Here is a 26,350-nt window from a genome sequence, read left to right as displayed (position 1 = left end):
GAAAATAATTTTCAGGCTTTTCCTGAGGCAACATTATAAATATTTTTTCTCAAAGCTGTACTATAAACAGTTCCTGAGATATGGCCGAGAGCCTTTCTAATGGGGACACCCGGTACATGTGATACATGTCTTGTACAGGAGAAATTGTCACTTTTGTTTGTAATTTTAGTAGTTTTTCCTGGTAGACACAATTTCAGTATTTTGAAGCCATGCATTTTTGTTTACTTAATCTTATTTTTCAGGTGGCAAAACTTCCAAGACTGCGCATGCTCAGCAAAGAATTAATCTTAGACATCTTGGAAGTACTCGCCGAGAGCATGGAGTCCAATATGCGTAACGACGTGTCCAATGGACTGCTCAATCTGGATCCGTGATTAGCAACAAATTTAAGAGAGATGAGCCTAACACTACGAGGAGTGTCTATTATTTTATTTACTGTGATTTCCGCTATCATCGATAGAAATTTGTTGAATAAACTCGAATACGAAGAAGACTGAGCTGTGACCTGGACTAGATTTTAGGAGAGTTTATTCATAGAGTTTATAAGAGTTATATAAGAATACTGAATGTATATTAATAGTAAAATAATTATCGTTTCACTTCACAGTTTTAATGACAATCGAAGTAAAGGGTGATGCCAAAAATTTCAACAAAATTTTTATCTTAGAAGTTTCTCAAATCCTAGAAAGTGTGTAATTTTATCATATGGCCTCTGCAGTATTTATACATTTTATCTTAATTGTGTTTTCAAATATTTTTAATTTTTTTAACTAAGTAAAACATTGATATACTCGGTTCGTTGATCCCGGTACCAATACGCATATGTTTATTTTTCATTGTATTCTCTACAACTCTTTATGACTCACTACAACCAATCTAAACTACACTTGCGATCATAAAAAGCGGGTCACTCGATGATTTATTTAAGTTTTTTTTTTGCTTGAAAAATGGCTTTAGCAGAGATAATTAGCCAGATTTATTCGAGTTAGATGTCTCGAATTTTCTAAACCTGTTGTCCGATTTGAGTGATTTTTTTAATATGGTATAGCTTTATTCTTTAACAATATCGCTATAATAATATTGTTGCTAGACAGGTAAATTGTCATTGTATGCCGGGTTTAACGCTCATAGTGTGTTTATTCCTCAATGCTCGGAACACCATATGGAATGTTCTAGCATAGATAAAATATTGAAATTAAAACTCGATTGTAGCCTTAGGCTTTCTTAACATTTTCTTTTTTGCTTTATTGGTTTATGTTGGATAATAAAAAAGTTAGGCACGTTAACAACTAACCATGTTCTTCATCAATACAGGTTGTTTCTAAATAAGCGCGACAAACTTTAAGGGGTAATTCTTTAATGACCGTTTGCTTTATAAACGTATGGCCGCAAATTATTCGGTTTCGAGATACGGGATGTTGAATTTTTTCTTACAAACTGACGATTTATTTATTGCTCTAAAACCGCTTGCGATATGCAAATGAAATTTTGGTAGGTGTTAAGAGGTAGTTATGGCGCATTTTTTGACATACAATTAAGAATTTCATATTCACCATTGGCGTGCATACGGGATGTATCTAAAATGTTTATACCCGTATGCACGCCAATGGTGAATAGAGAATTATTAATTGTATGTCAAGAAATGCACAATAACTGCCTCTTAAAACCTACCAAATTCTATTTGCATATCTCTACGGGTTTTAGAGCAATAAATAAATCATCAGTTTGTAAGAAAAACTTCAACATCCCTTATCTCGGAAACGAAGCATTTGCAGACATGTTTATAAAGCAAACTGTCATTATTTTTTCATGCAGAATTACCCCTTTTGCACTTTGTGCGACAAACTGCAGAAGTTTGTCGCACTTATTTAGAAACACCCTATATTGATGAAGAACATGGCTAGTTATTAACGTGCCTAACTTTTTTATTGTCCAACATAAACAAATAAATCAAAAAGGAAAATGTTAAGAGAGCATAAGGCTACAATCGAGTTTTAATTTCAATATTTTATCTATGCTAAAACATTCCAGAGGGTGTTCCGAACTTTGAGGAATAAACACTGTATGATTGTTACACCCGGTATACAATGACAATTTACCTGTCTAGCAACAATATTATTATAGTGATATTGTTAAAGAATAAGGCTATAACATACTAAAAAAATCACTCAAATCGGACAACAGGTTTAGAAAATTCGAGACATCTGACTTGAATAATTCATCGAGTGACCTGCTTTTTATGATAGCAAGTGTATTTTTGTATGGATCAGAATTGGATTAGAAACTGTTATATTATATTCGTCAAAAAATATCAGAAACTTGACAGTTGTCTACTTTTTATTCTCATGTTAAACAATCCAAAACATATTTTTTATGGAAAAAATATAATAACCTACTAATGCTACTATGCATGCTACTATGCTATAGACGGATTGTAGTGAAGAGTATGGTTCTCAGCTATAAATTTTAAAATCCTTCCAATGTACTATGCTTTGTTTTTAAACCAGGAGGAATAAGCTAAAAAGACAGATATACACCCAAGAAAGTCACTAGAAAAATCACCAAATAATCCATAAATATTATATTATACTAATACCTAAAGAGTTATGAAAACAACTGTTTTTTATATAAAACAGACTAAAAATCCAAAAATTAAAGGAATAACGCAGAAAACACAAAAAATCACTGATATAACTTAATTAACTTATGAAATGCCAAAAGTGTCAAAATTTCATAATAGAGGAGTAAACTTGCCTGAGGTTGCACCAATTATAAACAAGCATTACGGCGCGGTAAATTTGAATTACTCCTCCTAGTTTAAAAACAGAGTATAAAATGTTTATAAAGCATTCATTTGAAGTGTATTCTATTAATATATTGTAAGATACCAAATGTTAATGTTTTTAATTGTTTTCTTTATTAACTATTAAAAAGACTGGATGTATGTAAATGAAAATAAAACATATTTAAATTAAAATTAATTTTTTAGACCTTTTTATAAGCAGACAACAAACAACAACATCGGTAAAGTATGGAATAATATTCCCGAATAACAAAAGAAATATTATAAAACTGTTAAAAAACGGATGTAAAGCAAAACAAAAAAAAATAATCATTCCAGTGACCAAACCCTTTATTAATATGGTACATCATGCAGGTTTGTTCCAGAAACATGGTATCTTGACACTTCCTTGATTATATAGGGTGTAACAAAAATACAGGTCATAAATTAAATCACATTCTAGGAACAAAAATAGTTCGATTGAACCTAACTTACCTTAGTACAAATATGCACATAAAAAAGTTATAGCCCCTTTGAAGTTACAAAATAAAAATTGATTTTTTCCAATATAGTGAAAACTATTAGAGATTTTTTTATTGAAAATGGACATGTGCATTCTTATAGCAGGAACATCTTAAAAAAAATAAAAGTTAAATTTGTGCACCGCATAAAAATTTTATGGCGGTTTTGTTCCCTCAAACCCCCCAAATATTTATGTACGTTCCAATTAAATTATTACTGTGGTACCATTATTTAAACAAAATATTTTTAAAACTTTTTTGTCTCTTTGTAATTTTTTGATAAGTCAGCATTTATCGAGATATTTTGAACATTTGTAAAATCCAACACAAATTTTTACATGGTAAGATTATAGAGACCTGGTGATAATATGAAAATGTATTGGGAATTAAGATTTTTTAGGTATTTATTGAAACATAATGATTTCTCGAGAAAAAATCGTTTATCGAAAAAATACTAAGAGGCAAAAAAGTTTTAAAAACATTGTGTTTAACTAATGGTAACACAATAATAATTTAATAGGAACGTACACAAACATTTGGGGCGTTTAAGGGAACAAAACCCCTATAAAATTTTTATGTAAATATATTAAAAAAGAAGCCACATCTCGATAAAAACTGACATATCGAAAAAATACTAAGAGACAAAAAAGTTTTAAAAACACTGTGTTCAACTAATGGTACCGCAGTAATAATTTAATTGAAACGTACACAAAAGTTTGGGGGGTGGGGGGTTTAAGGAACAAAACCCCCATACATTTTTTATGGGGTATAAAATTATCACTGTTTTTTGAGATGTCCCTACTATAAGAATACCACATGTCCATTTGCAATAAAAAATCTCTAATAGTTTTCGATATATTGGAAAAAAAGAATGTGTGTGTACTTTGTACACACGTAAGAAGTTATACTTCTATTATATGATTTCAACGAAATAAATATACTTAAAAGTTTATTTGTATTTTATTTAATTAATAAACTTATTTTGATATTACTACTTTCAAAATTTTTTTATTAAAACAACACCAAAAAAAAAGGATAATCGTTCGTGTCAGGATTTGAACCCGGGACCTTCGCGTTATGTAGTCGAATGCTCTACCAATAACCCATCAGGATTTTGTTTTTACGGCTTCTGGAACGTAATTACAAACGACGGTGACAAATAGATCAAGTGAAGTATTAAACAGAAAAATGTTTAAAATACGTATTATCTTACTCCCAAGGAAGACAAATCCAAAGACACAAAAATTATAATAAATATATTTACTAAAAACACTAATATATTATTTTCAAACCTTAGTTGCGCTGATACATACATAAATTGGATGATTTAGCAACTAGCAATATACTGTCGGTGTGCGCATGCGCCAGGGAATGTAAAAATTCACCATCGTGCCTAAAGAAGTATAACTTCAAAAATCGATTTTCATTTTGTAACTTTTTTATGTGCACATTTGTATGAAAGTAAGTTAAGTTCAATCAAACTATTTTGGCTCCCAAAATATGTGATTTAATTTATGACCTGCATTTATGTTATTATATCCTTGAATTAGCGTGCTTAATTTTTAAGAAACATAAAGAGGATATTCGGACAGATTCCCTTTAAAATACTTATCTAACTTATGTCATTACACTTCCAATTCCCTATTCTGCATGAATTAAAAAATCATTTATTTACACTGGAAAGAAAGTATGAAGTGAAGTGAAGTAAAAGAGAGACGTACTCTCAATCATACTCTCATGATTGAGAGTACGTCTGTCTTTACTTCATTCAAAATGAAATCTCATATGCAACCCATTCGCAACATTTGGAAAGAAAGTGTTTAAAAACCTACCACTCGATATAAGAGTGGTATCCTAAAGCAATATTTTTGTATTCTGAAGAGCAATCAAGAAGTTTTTACATATTATCTAAGTGTTACTATAGTATCGAGAAATTTTTTGAGGACAGTTGCGCTAATTGATAGCGTTTCTTATGGAAATTTAGCCCTACACCACCATGTGGTAACAGGGTTTTTTGAAAATATATATTATGGAAATTTTATAATTAGTATTTTAACATATCTTGTACTTTGTACTGTGTCATATTGTGTTTTATAAATGGTAACGGGTAGCTCTTTCAGCACGACAGACTCAGTAAAACGCAGGTTAACAATAAAGTAAGGGCCGGTTGTTCGAACGCTAATCAACAATGATCACTATCAAATATATAATTACTGTCACCAACAGTCAATGTCAACTTTGGTTGGATTGCTGAAAACATAATTGATTATAATTATGAGATTAGTTAATCAATTAACATAACAATTATTAACATAATTGATTAACTAATTTCATAATTGTAATCAATAATTATGTTTTCAGCAACCCAATAAAAGTTGACATTGACAGTTGGTGACAGTAATTAAATATTTGATAGTGATCATTGTTGATTAGCGTTCGAACAACCGGCCCTAAATATATTTAAGATAATTATTGTTAAGTATTTATTAAAATGTATAGAACACGCCACTGTTCATGTCATACTGTCACATCGCCATTGTAAAAAAAATAGAATTGATTGTCAAACTACAAAAAAGGCGTCATGTACTTTTAGAATAAAAAATATTTAATTCAGATAGAACAACAAAAAAATAAGAAACTAAAGTGTCAATGGGCTTTCCCTGTGTAATAGCTCCAAACTAATGGTCCTTCTAGCCTCGATACCAGTGGAATATTGGTAAATTTTGAACGAATTTCAGTGTCGTTCCAGCATCATATTCAAGATTGGTAAATTTTGGACGAATTTCAGTGTCGTTCCAGCATCATATTCAAGATTGGTAAATTTTGGACGAATTTCAGTGTCGTTTCAGCATCATATTCAAGCAATCGTTACTTGGACAAACAAACGATTCAAAGACTCATTTTACGTCGCTCATCGAGAACTTCAGTCTGTGAGTCAGTTTTTACCTAAAATATTGCTTTCTTATCTGATCATAAATAAAAGTGTCGATAATTGTCATATTTGAGATCTGAATTTGCAATTGTTCTTTGTTTTTTAAAACATTAATAAATAAAATAGCGGTAATAAATTTTTTTTCTTTTTTGGCTTGGACTATGGTCATTCAGCCAGTCTCAATCAAAAGTAAATGTATTAAAGATATTGCCAATTAGTGAAACTTGGTTATTATAATATTATTACAATTTTTTTACTTCTTATTTACCTACTCATTACAGCTAATGTACATACTATGTTAATAAATATAAATATATTATACTACTTAATGTTTATCAAGAACACATAGTGTATACATTTTACAAATAAAAATATTAATCTTAATATTAAAATAAATGCATTCTTTTTTGTATTTTATTTTAGTTTTTTTTTGTCACTACGATAGGATGTCAACCCAGTTCATCCCTGCGGAGGTTTAAATCCTCTTAGTGATTTTTTCTTTAATTTTTTATTATTTTTTTTAAGTATTTTTTTTTAATTATTAATTTTTTTTTATTCATTTTTTTTGTTTCATGTTTTTATTTTTTTTTTATATTTTTTAAACATATTTTACAAATACTTATAACTAATTACAATAATATTTTACTATCCGACAAGAAAGATACCAAACAGTCAAAAATTTTCTTTTTATTCAGTGACAGAATAAAGAGAATTAATAAATGACAGAATAAATAAAATTAACTTAATAATTATTTCTAAATTACATTAAGATTAATTAGTAATTGATTTCTATAAAGTTTAATAATTTCTATACAGTGTATTTAAAATCTCAAACCATTTATTGCTACAAATAAATGTCAAAAACTAAAAAATCAAAAACGTCAAAAATGTCAGAAGCTATTGATAAATTACGTAAAAATAGAAATTCTGTCAAAATCAACTTAACTTTATTTAGTAAATTCGTAGATAACTTTAATACAACAGATGGATCTGTTACTGAGTTGCAAGCTAGATTAAATAATGCAAAACATTTAATACACGAATTTGAAGATATTCAACGTGAAATCGAAGCATCTTTGGATCAAATTTCCGAAGAAGAAATAAATTACCGCATAGAATTCAATTCATTGTACTATTCAACGATAACAAATGCTCAACTAATAATTAATAAATCTAGTTCTACTCCTAATCATAATTCTTCTTCAGCACAGCAGTCTACAAATATTGTAGGCATAACCAAGTTTGGTTGGATAATACCAGGCCCAATTCTTCAATCATCTTCTACCACTACTCATTGCAATCTATTGCATGGTGAAATGTGTTCTGATCGTAATCAATTCAGGGAACTAGAAGAATGCAATGCTTCCAGCTCCAAATCTCTGTCTCAAGAAGAAAAGGATTGCGAATCACAGTTCCAAAATACTTATCAAAGGCTAGCAGATGGTGGATTTGGTGTATCGTTGCCTCTCAAGGATTCTGTTTCCAAACTAGATTCTAAAACAATTGCTACTAAACGTTTTTACACTTTAGAGCGTAAGCTTCAACTAGACGATAAGTTAAGGCAAAGCTACACTCAATTCATATCTGAGTACTTGTCAATGGGACACATGACGCAATGTGAGCCAACCAGTCGTATTTCAAATAAAATAGAATTTTATCTTCCTCGTCACAGAGTTATTAAAGAAAGTCTAACTACTCAACTCAGAGTTGTTTTTAATGGTTCTTTTCAATCATCTTCAGGTATTTCTATTAATGATTTACAGATGATAGGACCAGTCATACAAGATGATCTCATTTCCATCTTATTACGCTTCAGACAGCATTCATATGTCATTTCTGCAGATATAGCAAAAATGTATAGGCAAATTCTCATCGAACCTTCTCAAAATGCATACAGAAAATAATTTGGAGATCTGATCCAACTCAACCTTTAAATTCTTACGAATTAAATACGGTTACATATGGAACCGCTTCGGCCAGCTTCTTAGCTGTTAGATGCATACGTCAGCTTTCATTAGATTTTGCAACTGAATTTCCAGAAGCTTCTCAAATTATTTCTAATGACATGTACGTAGATGACATTCTAACGGGTTCCGAATCGGCAGACGATCTATCGCGGTTGTGTTCAGAAATAATACACATTCTGAAATCAGGGTGTTTTTCTTTACGTAAATGGATTTCAAACGATCCTAATATTCTTCATAAATTACATGATTCTATATCTTCGTTAGATGTTCCATTTTCATTTGGCTCAAATGAAAATACGAAAACCTTAGGCCTTCAGTGGTGCTCTCAATCGAACACACTTTCTTACAAGGTTAATTCTCTACGTATATCAAAGGTTACGAAACGTACTATATTATCAAGTATATCCCAAATATTTAACCGTTGGGACTAGTCAGTCCAGCAGTGATTAAAGCCAAAATTCTCTTGCAGCAATTATGGTTACAGAAAATTGATTGGGATCAATCTGTTTCTCCAGATATTTATACCCAGTGGTTAACATTTTACGATCAATTATTCTATTTAAATGAACTAAAAATTCCTAGGCATGTGAAGCTAAAGGGTTCTGTTGTGTTAGAAATATACGCGTTTTCTGATGCTAGTGAACTAGCATATGGTTCTTGTATCTATGTTCGTAGTATCAATGAACAAGGTGAAATATCCGTAGACCTATTAGTTGCCAAATCAAAGGTAGCTCCCCTCAAACGAGTTTCCATACCTCGTCTAGAACTATGCGCAGCCCTTATATTGGCTCAGCTTGTTAATAAAGTAAATAATTCTTTGAAACTTCAATTTCGAAACTCATACAATTTCTACAATATTTTATTCCTATTTATATAAGCGACCCCTATTTCTACGCTCTATACTAAAATTCGCACTTTTAATTATATTGGCCAATTATATTAGTCCTGGTTACTGGATAATTGTCAAGGCCATAGTCCAAAAAAATAATAAGAAGAAAAAATAAGATTCAGGTTATGTTATGAAAACGTCAACAATTGTATGTAGTAAATAAAATTAGTTATTAAAATGCAGTACTGCAAGCAAAATAAAATTAATTAAATTTACCTTTATATAATAATTGCATATCATATCAATATTGTGGAGCAATATATAATTTTTCTGCTTCATTGACAGAAGGTATGAAATATACGTCAATTTGACAATTTCAATTAACAATATAAATTATTTAAGATAGTTGCAATATTTCTCCGCGACTCGCGCAGGATCGTTTCTCGTTTCCCCTTCCAAGTACTTGCACACCGCCAATTGGACCGATTCTACAATAGTTCTTGGTTGGATCAAAGAATACTCCATTGGATGGAGTATTCTTTGGTTGGATAAATACGTCATCTCATTTACTCAAAACATTTGTTGCCAATCGTGTCAGTGAGATTCAATCAATGACAGCAGCTCACAATTGGAGACATGTTACATCAAGTCAAAATCCAGCTGATTTACTTTCACGCGGCATAAGCCCCTCCCTTCTTAAAACTTGTGTTCTTTGGTGGCATGGCCCACAATTCTTGTCTCTTCCTGAAGAGTCATGGGAACTATCTAGTACTGATCCCCAAATGTCTCTTCCCGAAATGAAGAATTCAGTTCAATCTTTAATTGTATTCAATTCCTTCAAGTTTCCATTCAATGATTTCTCCTGTCTTATTAAACTAAAAAGACTCGTTGCTTATTAGTTACGTTTGATTTATAATTGTTCCACACGCGATAAAACTCAAAGAAAGTCAGGTCGCCTTTGTGCTGACCAGTTAGATCAATCTCTACGTATTTTAATCAAGTTAGCTCAAGGTGAAGGATTTTACACTGAATTATCTGATCTTTCAAAAGGAAAAGTAATTTCCCCCAAGAGTAAAATTCTTTCTCTTAATCCTTTTCTTGACGACAAAGGTATAATTAGAGTTGGTGGAAGAATATGTAATTCTAGTTTTGAATTTGTTAAGAAACATCCTATCTTGTTACCAGCTAAGCATCATTTAACAATACTGATATTTCGTTTGAAGCATAAACTATTATTTCATTCAGGTGCTCAACATCTTTTAGCAGTTGTTAGAGAAAATTTCTGGCCTATTAATGGCAGAAACACAGCAAAAAGAATAGTAAGAGAATGCATTCATTGCTTTCGTTTCAATCCTAAACACGTCTATCCGATAATGGGCAACTTACCCAAAGCTCGTGTTACTCCTTCATTCCCATTTTCCGTTACGGGTGTTGATTACGCTGGACCCTTTACCTTAAAAACCAAAAAGGGCCGTAATCCGTCATTTTATAAAGCATACGTAAGTTTATTTATTTGTCTTTCTACCAAAGGAATTCACTTGGAACTAGTAACCGATCTTACTGCTCAATATTTTATATCTACGTTAAAACGTTTTATATCAAGACGTGGAAAACCAGTTCAGATTTTATCTGACAATGGTACAAATTCCATAGGATCTTATAATGAATTAAAGGATTTAGGTAACTTTCTTAAAATTAATCAATCAAATAAATTGGCAATTTATACCAGTATATTCACCTCATTTCGGAGGAATTTATGAATCGGGTATTAAGTCGATGAAATCTCATTTGAAAAGAGTCATTTCAAATTCACATCTTACTTATGAGGATTTCAACACTGTTCTTGTTCAGATAGAGGGTATATTAAATTCTCGACCTTTGACTCCAATGTCAGCTGATCCTTCCGACTTTACCCCAATCACTCCTGCCCATTTCTTGATTGGACGCTCAATGGAATCAATTCCAGAAGTTGACCTTACAGACATAAATCCCTGAAAACTTCATCAATTCCAAAGACTCCAGCAGATCCGACAACACTTTTGGCGACGATGGTCTTTGGAATATATATCCGAACTGCAGAGTCGACAAAAATGGAAAATACACATGTCAAATATTCAGCTTGGAGATTTAGTCCTGATAAACGATAAGGGACAGCACCCGTTAAATTGGTTGATGGGTCGTGTTCATTCACTTCATCCTGGTCCAGATGGTGTAATCAGAGTGGTTACTATTCGCACTTCAAAGGGTCTTACCAAAAGAGCAGTTAGTACGATATGTCCGCTTCCTATAGACACAGTGCAATGATAATTGATGAACAATATCAAAGTGTTTATTATTTTTTTGAACTCTATTACTAATAATTTAAATGTTAAGTTCTTAATAATTTCATTTGATTATGTTTGTTTATTTATTATTTTGCTTATGTTCAGTATAATTTCATAAATATTATTTGAAAGGTGTGCCTTTCAAGGTGGCCGGTATGTTAAGTATTTATTAAAATGTATAGAACACGCCACTGTTAATGTCATACTGTCACATCGCCATTGTAAAAAAAATAGAATTGGTTCTCAAACTACAAAAAAGGCGTCATGTACTTTTAGAATAAAAAATATTTCTAGATCTAAGAAACTAAAGTGTCAAGGGGCTTTCCCTGTGTAATAGCTCCAATTATATACAGCTTAAAGCAAATAAAATAAAACATAATTCCGTCTTCTGCAAAGGAAAAACAATATTAAATTTTATTACAGTCATCCGAACATAATAGTAACATTAAAATGATACGATAAACAATAAAATATAATACAATAACAACCTCGCTACGTTAAATCAACCTAGCCATATATTCCGATCTGGAGATACCGCATTTCACTTCAATGCGGCACAGCGACAAGCAGGGCCGCGCCGTCCACGTGTGCAATGTGTGCGGCGCACACAGGCGCCAGCAATTAAGCGGCGCCACTAAGAGTTGTTACAAAAATTTTACACAGGTCAAAATAACACTTACCCATTTAACGACCTTACCACCCTGCATATCTAAACTTCAAAGGTAGGTAGGTACATTATGTATGGATTTACCTATACAATCTACATAAACAAGAAAACTCCTGTAAAGACATGCAGCCACCGGTCCAGCAGAATTTACGCTTTAAAGCCATTATACAAAAATTTGATAGAAATATTTGATGCTTTATGTGATATAACACATTCGGATAAATTTGATCTTGACTCAAAATATGAAGCTATGTTTAGGAAAATACCATCATTTACATTCATATGCTCAGTCCACATATAGGTATACTTCGTACTACTTCATAAAAGTTAACTTCGTTAGCAAAATTTTACAATAAAAAACAATGAATATGCAGCCTGCCTTAAATACTTTACAAGAGTTAAGGGTATAGTCGCAAAATTTCGCGGCAATGTGTTTTAAATTCATTCATTTTTTTTTTAATTCTGAGAAAACTAATAAATATTTTTAAAAGATTTAAACCGAGAATGAAATATTGCATTATTGCCGAGGGCCTAATGTCCTTGAAAACTTCTATAATGATTTTTAATTACAAATATCTCATTTAAATGAAACTTTTTGGTAATTCTAAGAGACTTTCTGCTCTCGGTAATAATGTAATTTTTCATTCTGCTTTTAAATTTTTCAAAAATACTTGTTAGTTTTCTCAGGATTCGAAAAAAATGAATTCAATACATTGGAGAGAAATTTTGCACCTACGCCCTTAAAACGATTCTTGCTCTTTCGATAGATAGCAAATTTAATGATGTTATTACTACAGCAAATTAAACAGAGAAACTGGATGAGAATCCCAGTTTTCAACCAGACAAACAGTTCGGCGTCGCAATAAAAGCAGACAGTTCGATTACGAACATACAGACGAACTGATTTTGAATCCTAAAATGTCATACAAAGTTCATTTCTTTTATTGTGTACTCGACCAAGCATTAATTTCAGTAAATGAAAGATTTTCCACATTGGAAAATCATGTTGATTGTTTCATATTCTTATATAATTTAAACGACTGTACAGAACACTCACAATTAAAACATTTGTGTAGAATTTTGCAAAAAAATGAGATGTAACGATCATCTAGATATATGGGGACACTATTTAATTGAAGAAATTATACAACTTCAGCGTTTGTTAAAAGAATTAAATAATGTTTGTAAACTTTTAAAATTTATATTTTAAACGAATTTACTGCAGTAAACCCAAATTTAGCAATAGCTCTTTGCATTCTGATCTCTCTGGTCATATCTGATGCCACTGCTGAACGATCTTTTTATAAACTGAAACTTAAAAAATATTTGAGATTGACCATCAGTCAAGGGCGGTTGACAAATTTATCTAGCATCTCGCATCTCTTTAAAGTCGTCAGTATTAAATCAAATTGATATTCACTATATTATAAAATAATTGTTAGTAAAAAAAGGTAATTTTTTATAAAATAGTTTTTAAAAGTATTTTATGCTTTCCTACCTATATCTTTAATTTTTATGCTGTTATGCCAAAGATTTATTTTTATTTAATTATTTTAACTTACTTTATTTTCCTATTGCATGTGTAAGAATTTTTAGTTATTTGTTTTGTCATAATAAATAATTGTTCATTTTGGGCGCCATTAAATGTTTTGCACACAGGCGCTACCACGTGCTGGAGCGGCACTGGCGACACGCAGTCACTCGTTCCTCGCTACTACCGTCCACTGCGATAACGGTCATGGCAGAACTCCAGTTCACCACGGTGGCGTCCGCCTAGGCGCAGTTCCACCTCAAGATACGGTGCATCTTTGCCAATCGAGCTATTGCTAGTTCAACACGCTAACAACAGCTGATTTTCTCATTCTCATGGCTCGCCTTAAATATGCTCTCGATGCAACTACTCCTTCTATTTCCCCCAGCGGTGCTATGCGCCAACACGGATACTCCTACGGTTGTCTCTGGTCAACCGGTCCATCGCTCGCTCTGGCATCATATCATTACAAAATGTAACTCATTTTAGAAACAATAAATATCTCTCCCTCTCTCATGTTAACTTCATTCCCGTGTGGAGCCTCGCATGCAGATAGGTCTAACGAAACCTGGACGCTACTTGATGCCTGCAGTTGAGCCATCCTTAGCTTCCACTCAGTTGTGCTCAACTTAAACAATCCATGACTGAGCATAACGATCCTTTCTGCACAAAAATACCTCACAGCTTCCAAAGAGAAAGATTGAGAATAAAGCACAATTGGAAGTACAGTAATACCTGGACTTACTCTACCTTGAGTTATGCGAACCCGTTGTCACAGTATATAGAGGTTCCACAGTAAAACCACTCGTCTGTCGGCGCTTTGATCTCAAGAAGTAATACCGGCAGTAAGCAATTGGTAATTCACCAGTGGAGGATGCGGGTTTTCCCTGTTAAAACCCGTACGTTTCTACGCGACTAGCAATGCAAGAGTGGTGGTCTAGCGACTAAGAACATTGCGCAGTCGCCATGCGCGACTACAGGTTTTAATTCCAATTTTTCGGAGAGTAGTTCTACAGTCCCTCTTTATACTGGGCCGTAGTTTGCAATTTTTAAATCTCATCAATTCATCTTTTGAGCGTAACACAATCTCTCGATTATCGATTATAGACTTATCACCTCCACACTATTGCTCAGCCAATGTACATGTTCAGACTTTACGCAAAATCAACATATAGCTACAGTTTATTTTGTATTACTATTTCTTATTTATTGAGTGCAAATTGTTATTTTTATAGCCAGATTTTTTTTATTTTATATGTATCTACGAAGACTTAAAAGACTACTAATGTCATACAAACGAAATAAAACTGGTTCTTTGGTATCAAATATGAAAAGAAAAACGAAACGCTTTGAATTAAAATCAATACTTTAAACGCATTATTTATAAGCTACGTGAGTTATAAAAAAGCAAAATTTTCAGTAAAAAAAGCTAAATTTTGGTCAGAACAGTTTTTTTCATAAATCCAATACTTTTTGAGATATTTTGAAAAAATAACGTCAAAATCGTCAACTCATTACATAGGTAGCACAACAAACAATAATGGAGAAAGATTATGTAATTTAGCAGCGGCATTAAACATGGACATAAGTAGCACGAGATATAAACACAAAAACATACACAAGATAACATGGATGAGACCAGGCAGTCTGGAGGGGAATCAAATAGACCATGCACTTATTAAAAAGTCACACAAACAGTCGATAAATGACGTGAGATCTCACAGAGGGGCAAACATCGATTCGGACCATATGCTAGTGATTGCAAAATGTAAAATAAAAACAACAAAGAATGAAAGACGAAAAGCACAGGGAAGATGGGACGTAGATAAATTGAAAGATAAAGGAGTAAAAAGAAGATTTGTAAAAGAAGTAAATGTAGAGATGCAGTTCAAGGAGGAACAAGAAATGGAGGAGCAGTGGAAAAAAATCAAACAAGGAATAAACACTGCAGCAGAGAAAGTAGTTGGAAAAATGCAAAAAGAAAGAAGAAACAATTGGTTTGACGAAGAGTGCAAACTAGCAGTGGACGAAAAGAATAAAACAAGATTGAAATGGCTAAGCACAGGTAAAGAAGAGGAACGAGAAAAATACCAAGATCAAAGGAAAAAGACAAAGAAATTGTTTAAATCAAAGAAAAATAAAAAAGTAGACGAAATTATGAACGAGATCGAAACAGAAAATAAGAGACACAATTCAAAACCACTGTACCAATACTTAAAGCTAGGTAGTAGAAAACGGACAGCTAATGTAGCCATAGAAGCAGAAACATGGCAGAAGTATTTCGAAGAAATGTATCAAGAAACGGATGTAGAAGAAGAAAGAGAAACAATAATGAACCCGGAACAAGGTGAAGAAGAAGAATTGACCTATACAGAAGTAAAAGATACAATATGCAAACTGAAAAACGGGAAAACAGCGGGAGACGACGGAATATGTGCAGAACTCATAAAATACGGGGGTGAAGCACTATACAGAAAGATTTATGAACTAATACAGAATATATGGAATAAGGAAACAATGCCCGAAGAATGGAAGAAAGGAATTATTGTGACAATCCCAAAACAAGGAGACCACAGGATATGTAAAAACTACCGAGCAATTAATTTACTGAATGTAACATATAAAGTACTGACTGGTATAATTAGAGACAGACTAACAATATACACAGAACAAAGCATAGGAGACTACCAGTACGGTTTCAGAAAAGGAAGATCCACGATAGATGCTATCCGTACACTAAAACAAGCGATAGAGAAAACATACGAGTACGACGGAGAAGCACATATACTTTTTCTAGACTTTAAACAGGCTTTTGACAAACTAAGTAGAAGAAAAATGATCCAAGACTTACAAGAGAGCAAAATACCAAATAAAATTATAAGAATGATAGAAATGACAATGCGAGATTCCCAAGCAACAATAGACACCGGAAGAGAGAGAACAGAAATAATAAAAATTAAAAATGGAGTAAGACAAGGAGATGCGCTCTCAACTGTACTATTTATTCTATCATTAGATAAGTTAATAAAAAAGTTGTCAAACGCAGGAACTATAAATAAAAATACAGTACAAATAATTGGATATGCGGACGATATAACCATAGTAGCAACAGATAAAAAGGCATTAAAGAAAACCTTTCAAGAAATAGAAAACGAATCCAAACTAAGAGGACTGGAAATAAATGAAAATAAAACAAAATACATGAATGTAAGTAAAAAAAAGAAGACGCAACTGACAGAAATGACAATAGACGCACACAGCTTCGAAGAGGTTGAAACATTCAAATATTTGGGAGTATTAGTCAACAGAAGAAATGAAAGTGTAGATATGAAAAGAAGAATTCAAGCAGGAAACAAAGCATTCTACAGAAATAAAAAAATTTTCAAAGATAAGAAGATAAGCCGAAATACAAAAATGAAAATCTACAAAACGACCATAAGACCAATAGTGCTACATGCTTTGGAGACATTCACATTAACAGCAAGAGAAGAAGAGCAGCTGAAAGTTCTTGAGAGAAAAATTCTGGGACCAAAGAGGGAAAACGAAGAGGATGCAAGGCAATGGATGAACCACGAAATACAAGAATGGATGGGTCAAGAGAACATAGTAAGAGCAACAAAAGCACAGAGAATTAGATGGTATGGACACATAATGAGAAGAGAGAAGAACAATCCGTTAAGAGTTATAACCGAATGGATACCACCAGGTACAAGAACCAGAGGCAGGCCTAAACTCAGATGGAGACAACAAGTGGAAGAAGACTTAAGAAGTATGGAAATTAGAAATATAGGAAGCAAAATCAGAGAGAGAGAAGAATGGAGAAAGGTAGTGGAAACAGCGAAGTCACACCAGCAATTGTAAAACCAAAGTCAGAATGGGATGATCCCCCACAAAAAGGATCTTCAAGTGAAAACAGCTTCAGCTTCCTCGGGAGCGTACAGCTTGTATATATATATATATATATATATATATATATATATATATATATATATATATATGACGTCAAAATCGACCCTACGCCGAACCGGTCTTTTGCCCTGGACAATGAAAACAACCCCATCTAGGAGATGAAAACTTTTTCAATTAAAATAAGTATGGAAGTCGATAGATTGACTAATTCTGAATAAATTTTATTCTATAAAATTTTTTTGTAGAGTTGATACTTTTCAAGTTATTTCCGATTGAAACTGCATTTTTCATTGAAAAAATACACGTTTTATAACCGTTTTTCATGAATAACTTTTCTTAAAACACCTTTCAAATAAGCTCTGATAAAAGTTTTTTGCATAAGATCTGACTGACTTAAGGCGAAAATAAAGTCACTCTCTGCTTTTTGAAATGTAAAAATTAAACCCTCGTCATTACAATCCTAATAGAAATGAATAGCTTCCCACTTAAAATTAACTTTATTTAGGTATAATTGGTACGATCCATGCGATTAGACCGGTTTGGAATGCTTAGTTTAGAAAAAATAGGTGATTAAATCGAAAATGACATTATTATAATTTTAAAAAAAAATACATTTTTCTTAAATAAATCTAAAAGTATTCATGAGGTTTGTTCCAACACAACTAGAAACCGTCCATGTAATGATCACTGTCTTGCGCAGTACCATGGAAAGTATTATTTTGTTCCCATGGACCGTTAATTATTATCTAGTAACGTGATTGTTACATGACAGTTCTTCATCGTGTTGGAACAAACGTGTTATATGAAAAAATGTTTCAAATATTAATTAAAGGATTTCTTTTACTGAAAATTTTGATTTTTTCTTTGTTTTTGTATCATGAATACTTTTAGGTTTATTTCAGAAAAATGCACTTTTTTTTAAATTATAAAAATGTCATTTTCGATTTAATCAACTATTTTTTCTAAACTAAGCATTCCAAACCGGTCAAATCACATGGATCGTATTAATTATATCTAAATAAAGTTAATTCCAATTGGGCAGCTTTTCATTTCTATTAGAATTGTATTGACGAGGGTTTAATTGTTACATATCAAAAAGAAAAAAGCAGAGTGCGACTTTATTTTTGTCATAAGTCAGTCAGTTTTTATGCAAAAAATTTTTGTCAGAGCTAATTTGAAAGGTTTTTTAATGAACTTTAAAAGATGTCTGTTGAGTTTTACTAAAAAATTGCACCACATTCGAATTATTTGAGATTGAAGGTTCTCCATTTCAGGTTCTTCGAAAATAACCATACTTTAAAGAGCAATAACTCAGTTGTTATTGGGTTTATATAGGTCTTTCCGACGCGAATCTCTTTGTTTTTTTATTAGCCACAATTTTGTTCTTAATGATTTTTTCTATAGAATTAAAATTTTTTAAGGTATTCATGAAAAATGCATAGTTTCAATCGCTAATAACTTAAAAGTATCAATTTTGCAAATAAAAAATATTATAAAACAAAATTTACTCAGAATTGGTCACTCTATCGATTTCCAGTTAATTCGATTAAAAAAATTTTTATCCCCTAGATGGGGTTTTCACCCCTATGGCAAAAACCCGTTTAGGCATAGGGTGGATTTGAAGAAGAGGGTCAACCGAGGTTAAACCCAAATTTTCATTAAAATCGTTGATCTGCTGAGTGGTCTAAATAGAAAATTTTGAGGGGTAATGACAGTATATTTTAGACTACATGTACATCAAAATACCTATATATTTTGGTACCAGAGATACATTTTTGACTTAAGATGTTGTACATGATAATATATACAGATATAATTAATAATGACTTCTAGCTTAACACTTATTTAGCAAGCTAGTTATCACTATCCAGATACATAGTTTAATAAAAACTCTAATTTTCAAGATATTCTATAAAATAAACTATTCAAAACTGTCTTTTTTCTAAAAAGTATTTCACAGCATTTACAAAGTCACCATTCATCCTAATAAACCCAGCGAATTCATGTACTTGACTCCTGATAGGCTGAAATGATTGTGGCTGCAAAAATTCCAATAACTCTTTCTCTAACAAATTGATATCACCTTGTATTTTTCTGATAATTGTATGTCTCCTTAATCCCCTTTGTGTTATATCTAGGTAAACTGGAAGCATGTGGTTTTTCGTTCTTTGTATAAAATAGGGTCTATCTAGCAAGTTTTCGGCTTGTGGCTTCCATCCTGAGGGATACTTATCTTTCTGGATGGGTTCCGGAATAATTGTTGGTGGTAACGCTCGTTCGACATACTTCCATTCCTCGGGGTCTTTCGATATTTCATATTTTGTGTTTACTTCGCCCAAGTCTTCTAGGTATGGTGAGGATTGGTAGCTACCCAGTCTAATCTGGTATCTCAACTAAAAATGAAATAATATGTTATGATGGCATATTTTAGATTTTATATACGTACGTTATCGGCAACAGAAATTAATCTCTTATTTACTAGTCGTGTTAAATTATACTTAAGAGACATTTTAAATAAAAAGTTTGTATAATATTAACCTCTAAATATACATAACCTAAATGTAAACTATCGAATTCTTCTTTTTTTAGTATTAAAACATTGTTTAGCTCAGAATTCAAGAATAGAACCACCTTTACTTTACAAGCCATGAAGTGAAAAAGGCAACGTCGCAACTGATGACGTCGGTAGTCTGATTCTCGGACTACCGCTTTCGAAACCACGATTTTAAAGTACAAATTCTAGTAAAATTTATAGTATTTTTTGAGTCCAACAGGAAAATATAAGAAAACATTAAAAGGGTAAACCCTGTAGTTGGCTGTATACCTTTGTTAAGACAACGTAGAATGAAGTAAACACTTCTGTTGTATATAGGTATATTATAAATTTATTAAAAAATTTTTAAAATTCATCCACAAGGGAGTGGTTGTACAAAACGTTTTCGGTCAAACTGACCATCCTCAGTGTAAACGTCCAGTGTACAAGTAATTGAAACTAGCCACTTGAATAGGTGTAAAACCTCAAAATAACATTATTGCTACATTATGAGCTGTATAGTAATCGACAATAAGTCGATGTCTTAAGATTAAAAATGTATCACATGTGGATGTATGTCATCCTTGCTCGGAATTAGCACAAGGTTGTGATCAGGTGAGAGGTTAACAACCAACTGATTAGACTGTCTAATCAGTTGGTTGTTAACCTCTCACCTGATCACAACCTTGTGCTAATTCCGAGCAAGGATGACATACATCCACATGTGATACATTTTTAATCTTAAGACATCGACTTATTGTCGATTACTATACAGCTCATAATGTAGCAATAATGTTATTTTGAGGTTTTACACCTATTCAAGTGGCTAGTTTCAATTACTTGTACACTGGACGTTTACACTGAGGATGGTCAGTTTGACCGAAAACGTTTTGTACAACCACTCCCTTGTGGATGAATTTTAAAAATTTTTTTAATAAATTTATAATATACCTATATACAACAGAAGTGTTTACTTCATTCTACGTTGAAAATATAAGAAGCTTTTATAAAATCAAATTAAAAGTAATTCCTTGTAAGTAACGTTTATTATACACAAAAACCAATGACAGGGATATGTGTAAAATACTTTATTTTAAATAAATATATCTTATTTTAAATTATATACAATATATCGCTAGAAATAACTATAAAAACAATTGCTCACAATGTTTGATGTGCATTGTTGGGGTTTAGAGTAAATAATTTTGTTTTTTGTTATCGCCCTTATTATTTTTCTTTTTATACTTTTTTGAAGATTCATTACTTTGATGGCTGCTATTTTTGTATAATTATTCAAAACGAAATTACACAAAATTTTTATAACAGCATCATAAATTTTGAAGGCATTTTCCCCACATTCACGCTAAAATTCAGAATTTAAGTGAAATCCTTCTGTAAACCTCTTGTAAACTTTTCTTTACTAAGATGATAATAACTTCAGGTGAAAATTGTTTTGCAAAAATAATTTTTTAAGATTGGGGTTGTTGATAATAAATTCAAATGTTGAACAAAGATGATAATAAATAAATTTTATTGAATCCGTTTCTAAGCACAAACCATCCTTTTGCACTTTGCACATAATCATAGTAATCTGCTCGTCTCTCCTTTCTTTACTGAAAAAAACAAGCTGTTTGAACTAGAATCATCTTAATAACATACCTTTTAATGTTCTTTCTAATTTGTAGCACGAAAAATTGTACCATTTGTCAGTTTCTCTGTGAATATGGTGTATAGTATTTTTACTACAAAAACGTTATTACGTAGGTCAAAATTTTTGACGTAAGAGAACTGTCAAAACATTAGAATGTGACTTTTCATTATTGCCGTGTTTATAATAAACATAGCAATAATGAAAAGTCACATTCTAATGTTTTGACAGTTCTCTTACGTCAAAAATTTTGACCTACGTAATAACGTTTTTGTAGTAAAAATACTATACCAACAAATCTGAACTCGGTCTACCATTAGATGTTGCCAAGTTTCAACTTTATGTCTTGTTAAGTAAAGGTGGCTGTGTTAGTTAGTAGTCAATTGTTTTTGTTCTGTACCCCTACCCCTCAAATAAGTTAAAAAGCATGGCATGGTAAAAAAAGAAAATGTAAATAAAAATAAACATGCAAATTCATATTATTCTTATATTCTTGGTAAGTTACATAAACTTTATCTTGTATTGAGAACCTATTGATTCATATTACCTTATTTTATTCATACTACATTGAATACAACTTAATCTATCATTATTTTCTATATTTCATAATTTACGCTCCGTGATAGTGATATAAAAAAGTATGTTAACAAGTTGCAAATTAATGAAATGTTTTTTTAGAATACATTAGATTAAAAAATGAAATAAAAATTATTTGTTAATAAAAACGTAAATGACTAAATGACACAAAGATGATTATTTTTTAATGAAAGTTAAATATTCTAGTCTTCACTCAATTACTGTAAATTATTACATTAAACAAAGATAATCTAATAGTTGACCTACATTTTACTAAAATTTATCAAAAGGAATAAAAAAATATTACTATAATGACTGTTGATCTTGATAATGTTGATAATGAACTTTGATTTTGCTTTAAAAAGGTCACTTTTCCCATGGTTACTTGATTTTTATATAACTGTTTATTATATCCTTGGTGTGAAGAAGAATGTCACAACCATGGACATATAAATAAAGATCTTAAGAAATAAATCTTTATTTATACATCCATGGTCACAACTCAAAAATTGCCATTTTTGAGGTTGACCCTCTAACCAACTCTAAATGTTAAACTTTATTATGGGAAAAATTGTCAGAAGTTGCACTCATATAATTTCTGCTAGATGGCGACTTATGACAGTTTGACTTTGTCAAACCCATGCATTACATTTTATGGAAGAGCGGCCCAATATGCTGGGTTGGGATAAAATATGGAACCAAGCAAATATCTTTGGACCGAAAAGAACAATATTTATGAAACTTTGCATGCAAGTACAGTGACGCAAGGCAAAAGGCATCTGTTGTCATCTTTTTTGTTACTACTCCACTTCCGGTTTCACCGGAAATACCCTTAAGTTATTTAATTTAAATGGGACACCATGTATATTTTTGCGAAGTCATAAAAACCATACAAACGAGAAAACTGGAATATCTAGGCCACATAATGAGAGGGGAAAAGTACTCCCCACTAAGGCTCATAATCCAAAGAAAAATCTCGAGAAGGAGAAACATGGGACGTAGGAGGATTTCCTGGTTGCAAAATTTAAGAGAGCACGGGTGCAGTTCAATACAATAATTGTTCAGAGCTGCAGCAAACAAAGTTAGGATTGCTGTGATGGTAGCCAACCTCCGATAGAAGACGGTACTGCAAAAAGAAGAAGAAGAACAATCCAATAAAGAAGAATATAGTGGATATAACATGTTTATTATTATCCCAGTTTTTCATGGTGTTCTCCGCCTTCCGGTTACCAGTTTTCAGCTTCGTCGGTTGTTGGTTTCGCCAGGGTGATGGTTTCTTTCTGACATTGCCTTCTGAATGCCCCCTAGTGAGGATTGTTTCGGCCTTCCTCTCTTCCTTCTTTCCCTTGGCGTCCATTTTTAAATTTGTTTTGGCAGTCTGTCATCGTCCATTCTTTCTACATAACTATACAAGATCAGTTGTCTCCTTTAAATTTCGTCTATGATGGTTGACTTTACATACCATTTTACCATCCGATATCAGATTTGCAGATTGAATCTTTGGTTACTCAGAAATTTCTTTATCTTCAAAAAGACTGCTTTTGATTACTCAATTCTTTTTTATCTGGATCCTGGTTATGGCTTAATATAATGGACCATATTAAAAATTTTGTAATTTTACTGGGCATAAATTTTTCGCATGTACACCCAAGTAAGACAATTTATTATTACTATTATTTATTATTAACAGTCAAACGTACTTGTCCAAATGTTTTAAAATGATATTTATCGTATTTTTGTCATAAAATTTCTTGGGCAGACAAAAACTACCAAAAACATTAGCTTGTGCGTAGCATACATAATGGGTATACGCACAGACACAGAATAGGAAACAATTGTTTCCTATTCTGTGGTATAGTTCTCTGGCCCGGGAGACATTTTGAAAATTTCATTTTGGCCCGCGCTTAAAAGTATTTGCCCACCCCTGATCTATACTGTAGACTAAAATTGTTGTTTACATGTACTGCATGACTTATTTGAATTTAGTATAGTAGGTAAAACTGTTACTGAACTAATTACCAGAAATAAGTTGTATTAAAAATGGTCTCTTTAATATTGTAAAAGATTTTACCTCTGATTTTTTACCTTACCAAAATTATAATGAAAACTAGCACATTAAAATTTTAAAATGCCTTTCCTGAAAATTAGAACTTTTTGACTTGTGACAGCGTTTTTCCAAACCAACGATATATAGTTCTTCCTCTCTAACTTTTCCCATGCATGAAATTATTCACGAATTACTTTTTATAGTAGGTCTCTTTTTAACTCACAGAAAGTAGTATCGAAAAATTTAGCCGCTTGTCCATAGAAACCACAATAAGTTAAACAAGGATAAACAATATGGCATGTCGCTGATATCTTGTTTGCTATGAATTTTGACCTTTATGATTTTAAGTGATAGTGACATTAGCACATTTGTCGTGTTTGGTATATTTTCATTTATTGTTTATTTGGTTTTATAAATCATTAAAGTTTTATTTAAGAAAAATACGAAAAGCCCCAGATACAAAGTTTACTATAATTAAATAATTAAAAATAATAAGCAATATTTTAAATCTAAGACTTTTCACTCACTTTTCAAAACTAAATACAAAAACTGTCTTTTTTCCCAAAGTTTTAGTTATTTATCCATAAGTAAAGTTTATTTGGTTTTATATTTATAAAAAATAAATATAATATTTCAGTTAAATAAAGGAAAAGTTTCAATTCTGACTTTGGGGTCCCCAGACAAAGACGAGTAATATTAATATTGTAGTGTTGATAACTCAATTTGTGAAAAATTTGCATTTGTATCACTGTTTCCCCAAAGGTATGATATATTAAAAATATGAATTGTTTTTTTATGTAATTCACTAGATAGTTTAACTCTGTTATTGTGACTTACTTTTTAATTTATTTATGACGGTTCTATATTTATCTTTATATTAGTAATAGTCTGTATGGTATTCAAGCTGTTTATGTTGAGTCCATCAATCTCCCTAATAGTGAAAAAATATTAAACACTTCAATAAAATAACTTTATAAAATACGTTCATGGGATGATAGCCATTTCCTAATTATTACCACTGACAATCTGACAGTACATATCAATACTACACATCGACATATGTTTCGCTTTATTTTTTGATTTGACTTGTGTGAAAATGAATCGTGACGCATGGGAAAAGTTAGAGTGGAAGAAATATAATTAAGGTTATAGTAGCGGAGCCTTGGATGCTAAATTTTCAGTTACTAAAGCGTCATGGGGACCTATTAAATTCCTAAGATTTATTTCATTTAAAAATCACCAAACAGTTGACGAAATCAATTATTAGGTACTCTGACATCGAAAGTTCTTTCAACATCACAACTCTTCAGGTCAGACGCATGCGCAAGTATCTAACTATGCTGTACAATATGTTGCACTCCCTTAAGAGTAAACAGTAGCGATCAACAGGTAGCAACAAAATATAACTTCGGGAGATAGTATCATAAACTTTGGCAACAGTGGTAATCTTTGACATTATCTAAGATTAATATTTTGACAATATCATAGTCGCGCTAAATAGAAGTAATAGAGAACGATTTTATTATTAATAAATAGATATTTATAAAAATAAACCAAAATGGGTGAAAATTTTATGTTAAGATAGGTATTTAGAAAGGTATTTGCATGAAATATCTAATAATAAAACAATAATAAATAATCTTTTTTTGTTGTAAAGCGAAACAAATTTCGATTTTCGCATAATTTTGGCACGGTTTTTAATGGACTTTTTCTTGGAAGGTTTCACTTTATTTTTCGTTTGATTTACTTTTTCTGTTTTGTTAAGCTATTGATAATATTTTTAGAATAAAAAATCCTCCTAAAACTTTATATACTCGCATTAGAATTCGAAATATTTTTACGTAAAATATACTTCCCTACCTACATATAACTAAAACTCACAATTAACAATATATTCTTTCAAAGAGGCCAACAACTTATACAACAACAACAACAAATATATAATAAATTCACTATCAATAAACACTACTTTCCTATGAAACAACAAAAACGACTTCTTAAATTAACACACTACTGCACTGAACAGATATCGTTAAAGATGACAGAACAGATTAGAGAAAATCTGACGCAGCTTTGTCAAAATG

General features: G+C 31.6%; 3 protein-coding genes across 3 annotated transcripts in view; 2 read left to right on the top strand and 1 right to left on the bottom strand.

Moving 5' to 3' along the window:
- Positions 1 to 2,977, top strand: part of LOC114331354 (leucine-zipper-like transcriptional regulator 1) — a 75,694-nt gene extending 72,717 nt beyond the window's left edge. Inside the window, exon 11 of the mRNA XM_028280902.2 lies at positions 243 to 2,977. Coding sequence (XP_028136703.1) covers positions 243 to 374 — 132 coding nt within the window. The 3' untranslated portion in view covers positions 375 to 2,977. The remainder of the gene's footprint in view (positions 1 to 242) is intronic.
- A 16,218-nt stretch (positions 2,978 to 19,195) lies between these two features.
- Positions 19,196 to 20,048, bottom strand: LOC114331356 (probable 39S ribosomal protein L49, mitochondrial). The gene is made up of 2 exons (XM_028280904.2): positions 19,909 to 20,048; positions 19,196 to 19,855 (listed from the first exon to the last, which is right to left on the bottom strand). The coding sequence occupies exons 1-2, from the start codon at positions 19,969 to 19,971 to the stop codon at positions 19,388 to 19,390; spliced, it is 531 nt and encodes a 176-aa protein (XP_028136705.1). The 5' UTR covers positions 19,972 to 20,048; the 3' UTR covers positions 19,196 to 19,387.
- Positions 20,049 to 22,030: 1,982 nt separating this feature from the next.
- The window catches only part of LOC114331357 (monocarboxylate transporter 10), a 104,367-nt gene continuing 100,047 nt past the window's right edge, over positions 22,031 to 26,350 (top strand). Inside the window, exon 1 of the mRNA XM_028280905.2 lies at positions 22,031 to 22,139. The gene's annotated coding sequence lies outside the window, so the exon portion shown is untranslated. The remainder of the gene's footprint in view (positions 22,140 to 26,350) is intronic.

Source organism: Diabrotica virgifera, chromosome 1 (assembly GCF_917563875.1).
Source record: "Diabrotica virgifera virgifera chromosome 1, PGI_DIABVI_V3a".
NCBI lineage: Eukaryota > Metazoa > Arthropoda > Insecta > Coleoptera > Chrysomelidae > Diabrotica > Diabrotica virgifera.
Note: the sequence above shows the minus strand (reverse complement) of the source record. Positions and strands in the feature narration are given on the sequence as shown.

Coding starts and splice junctions, on each gene's coding strand:
- LOC114331356 (XM_028280904.2), bottom strand. CDS start 19,971: ATGTCTCTTAAGTATAATTTAACACGACTAGTAAATAAGAGATTAATT. Junction 19,856..19,908: donor TAATTTCTGTTGCCGATAAC/GTACGTATATAA, acceptor TTTCATTTTTAG/TTGAGATACCAGATTAGACT.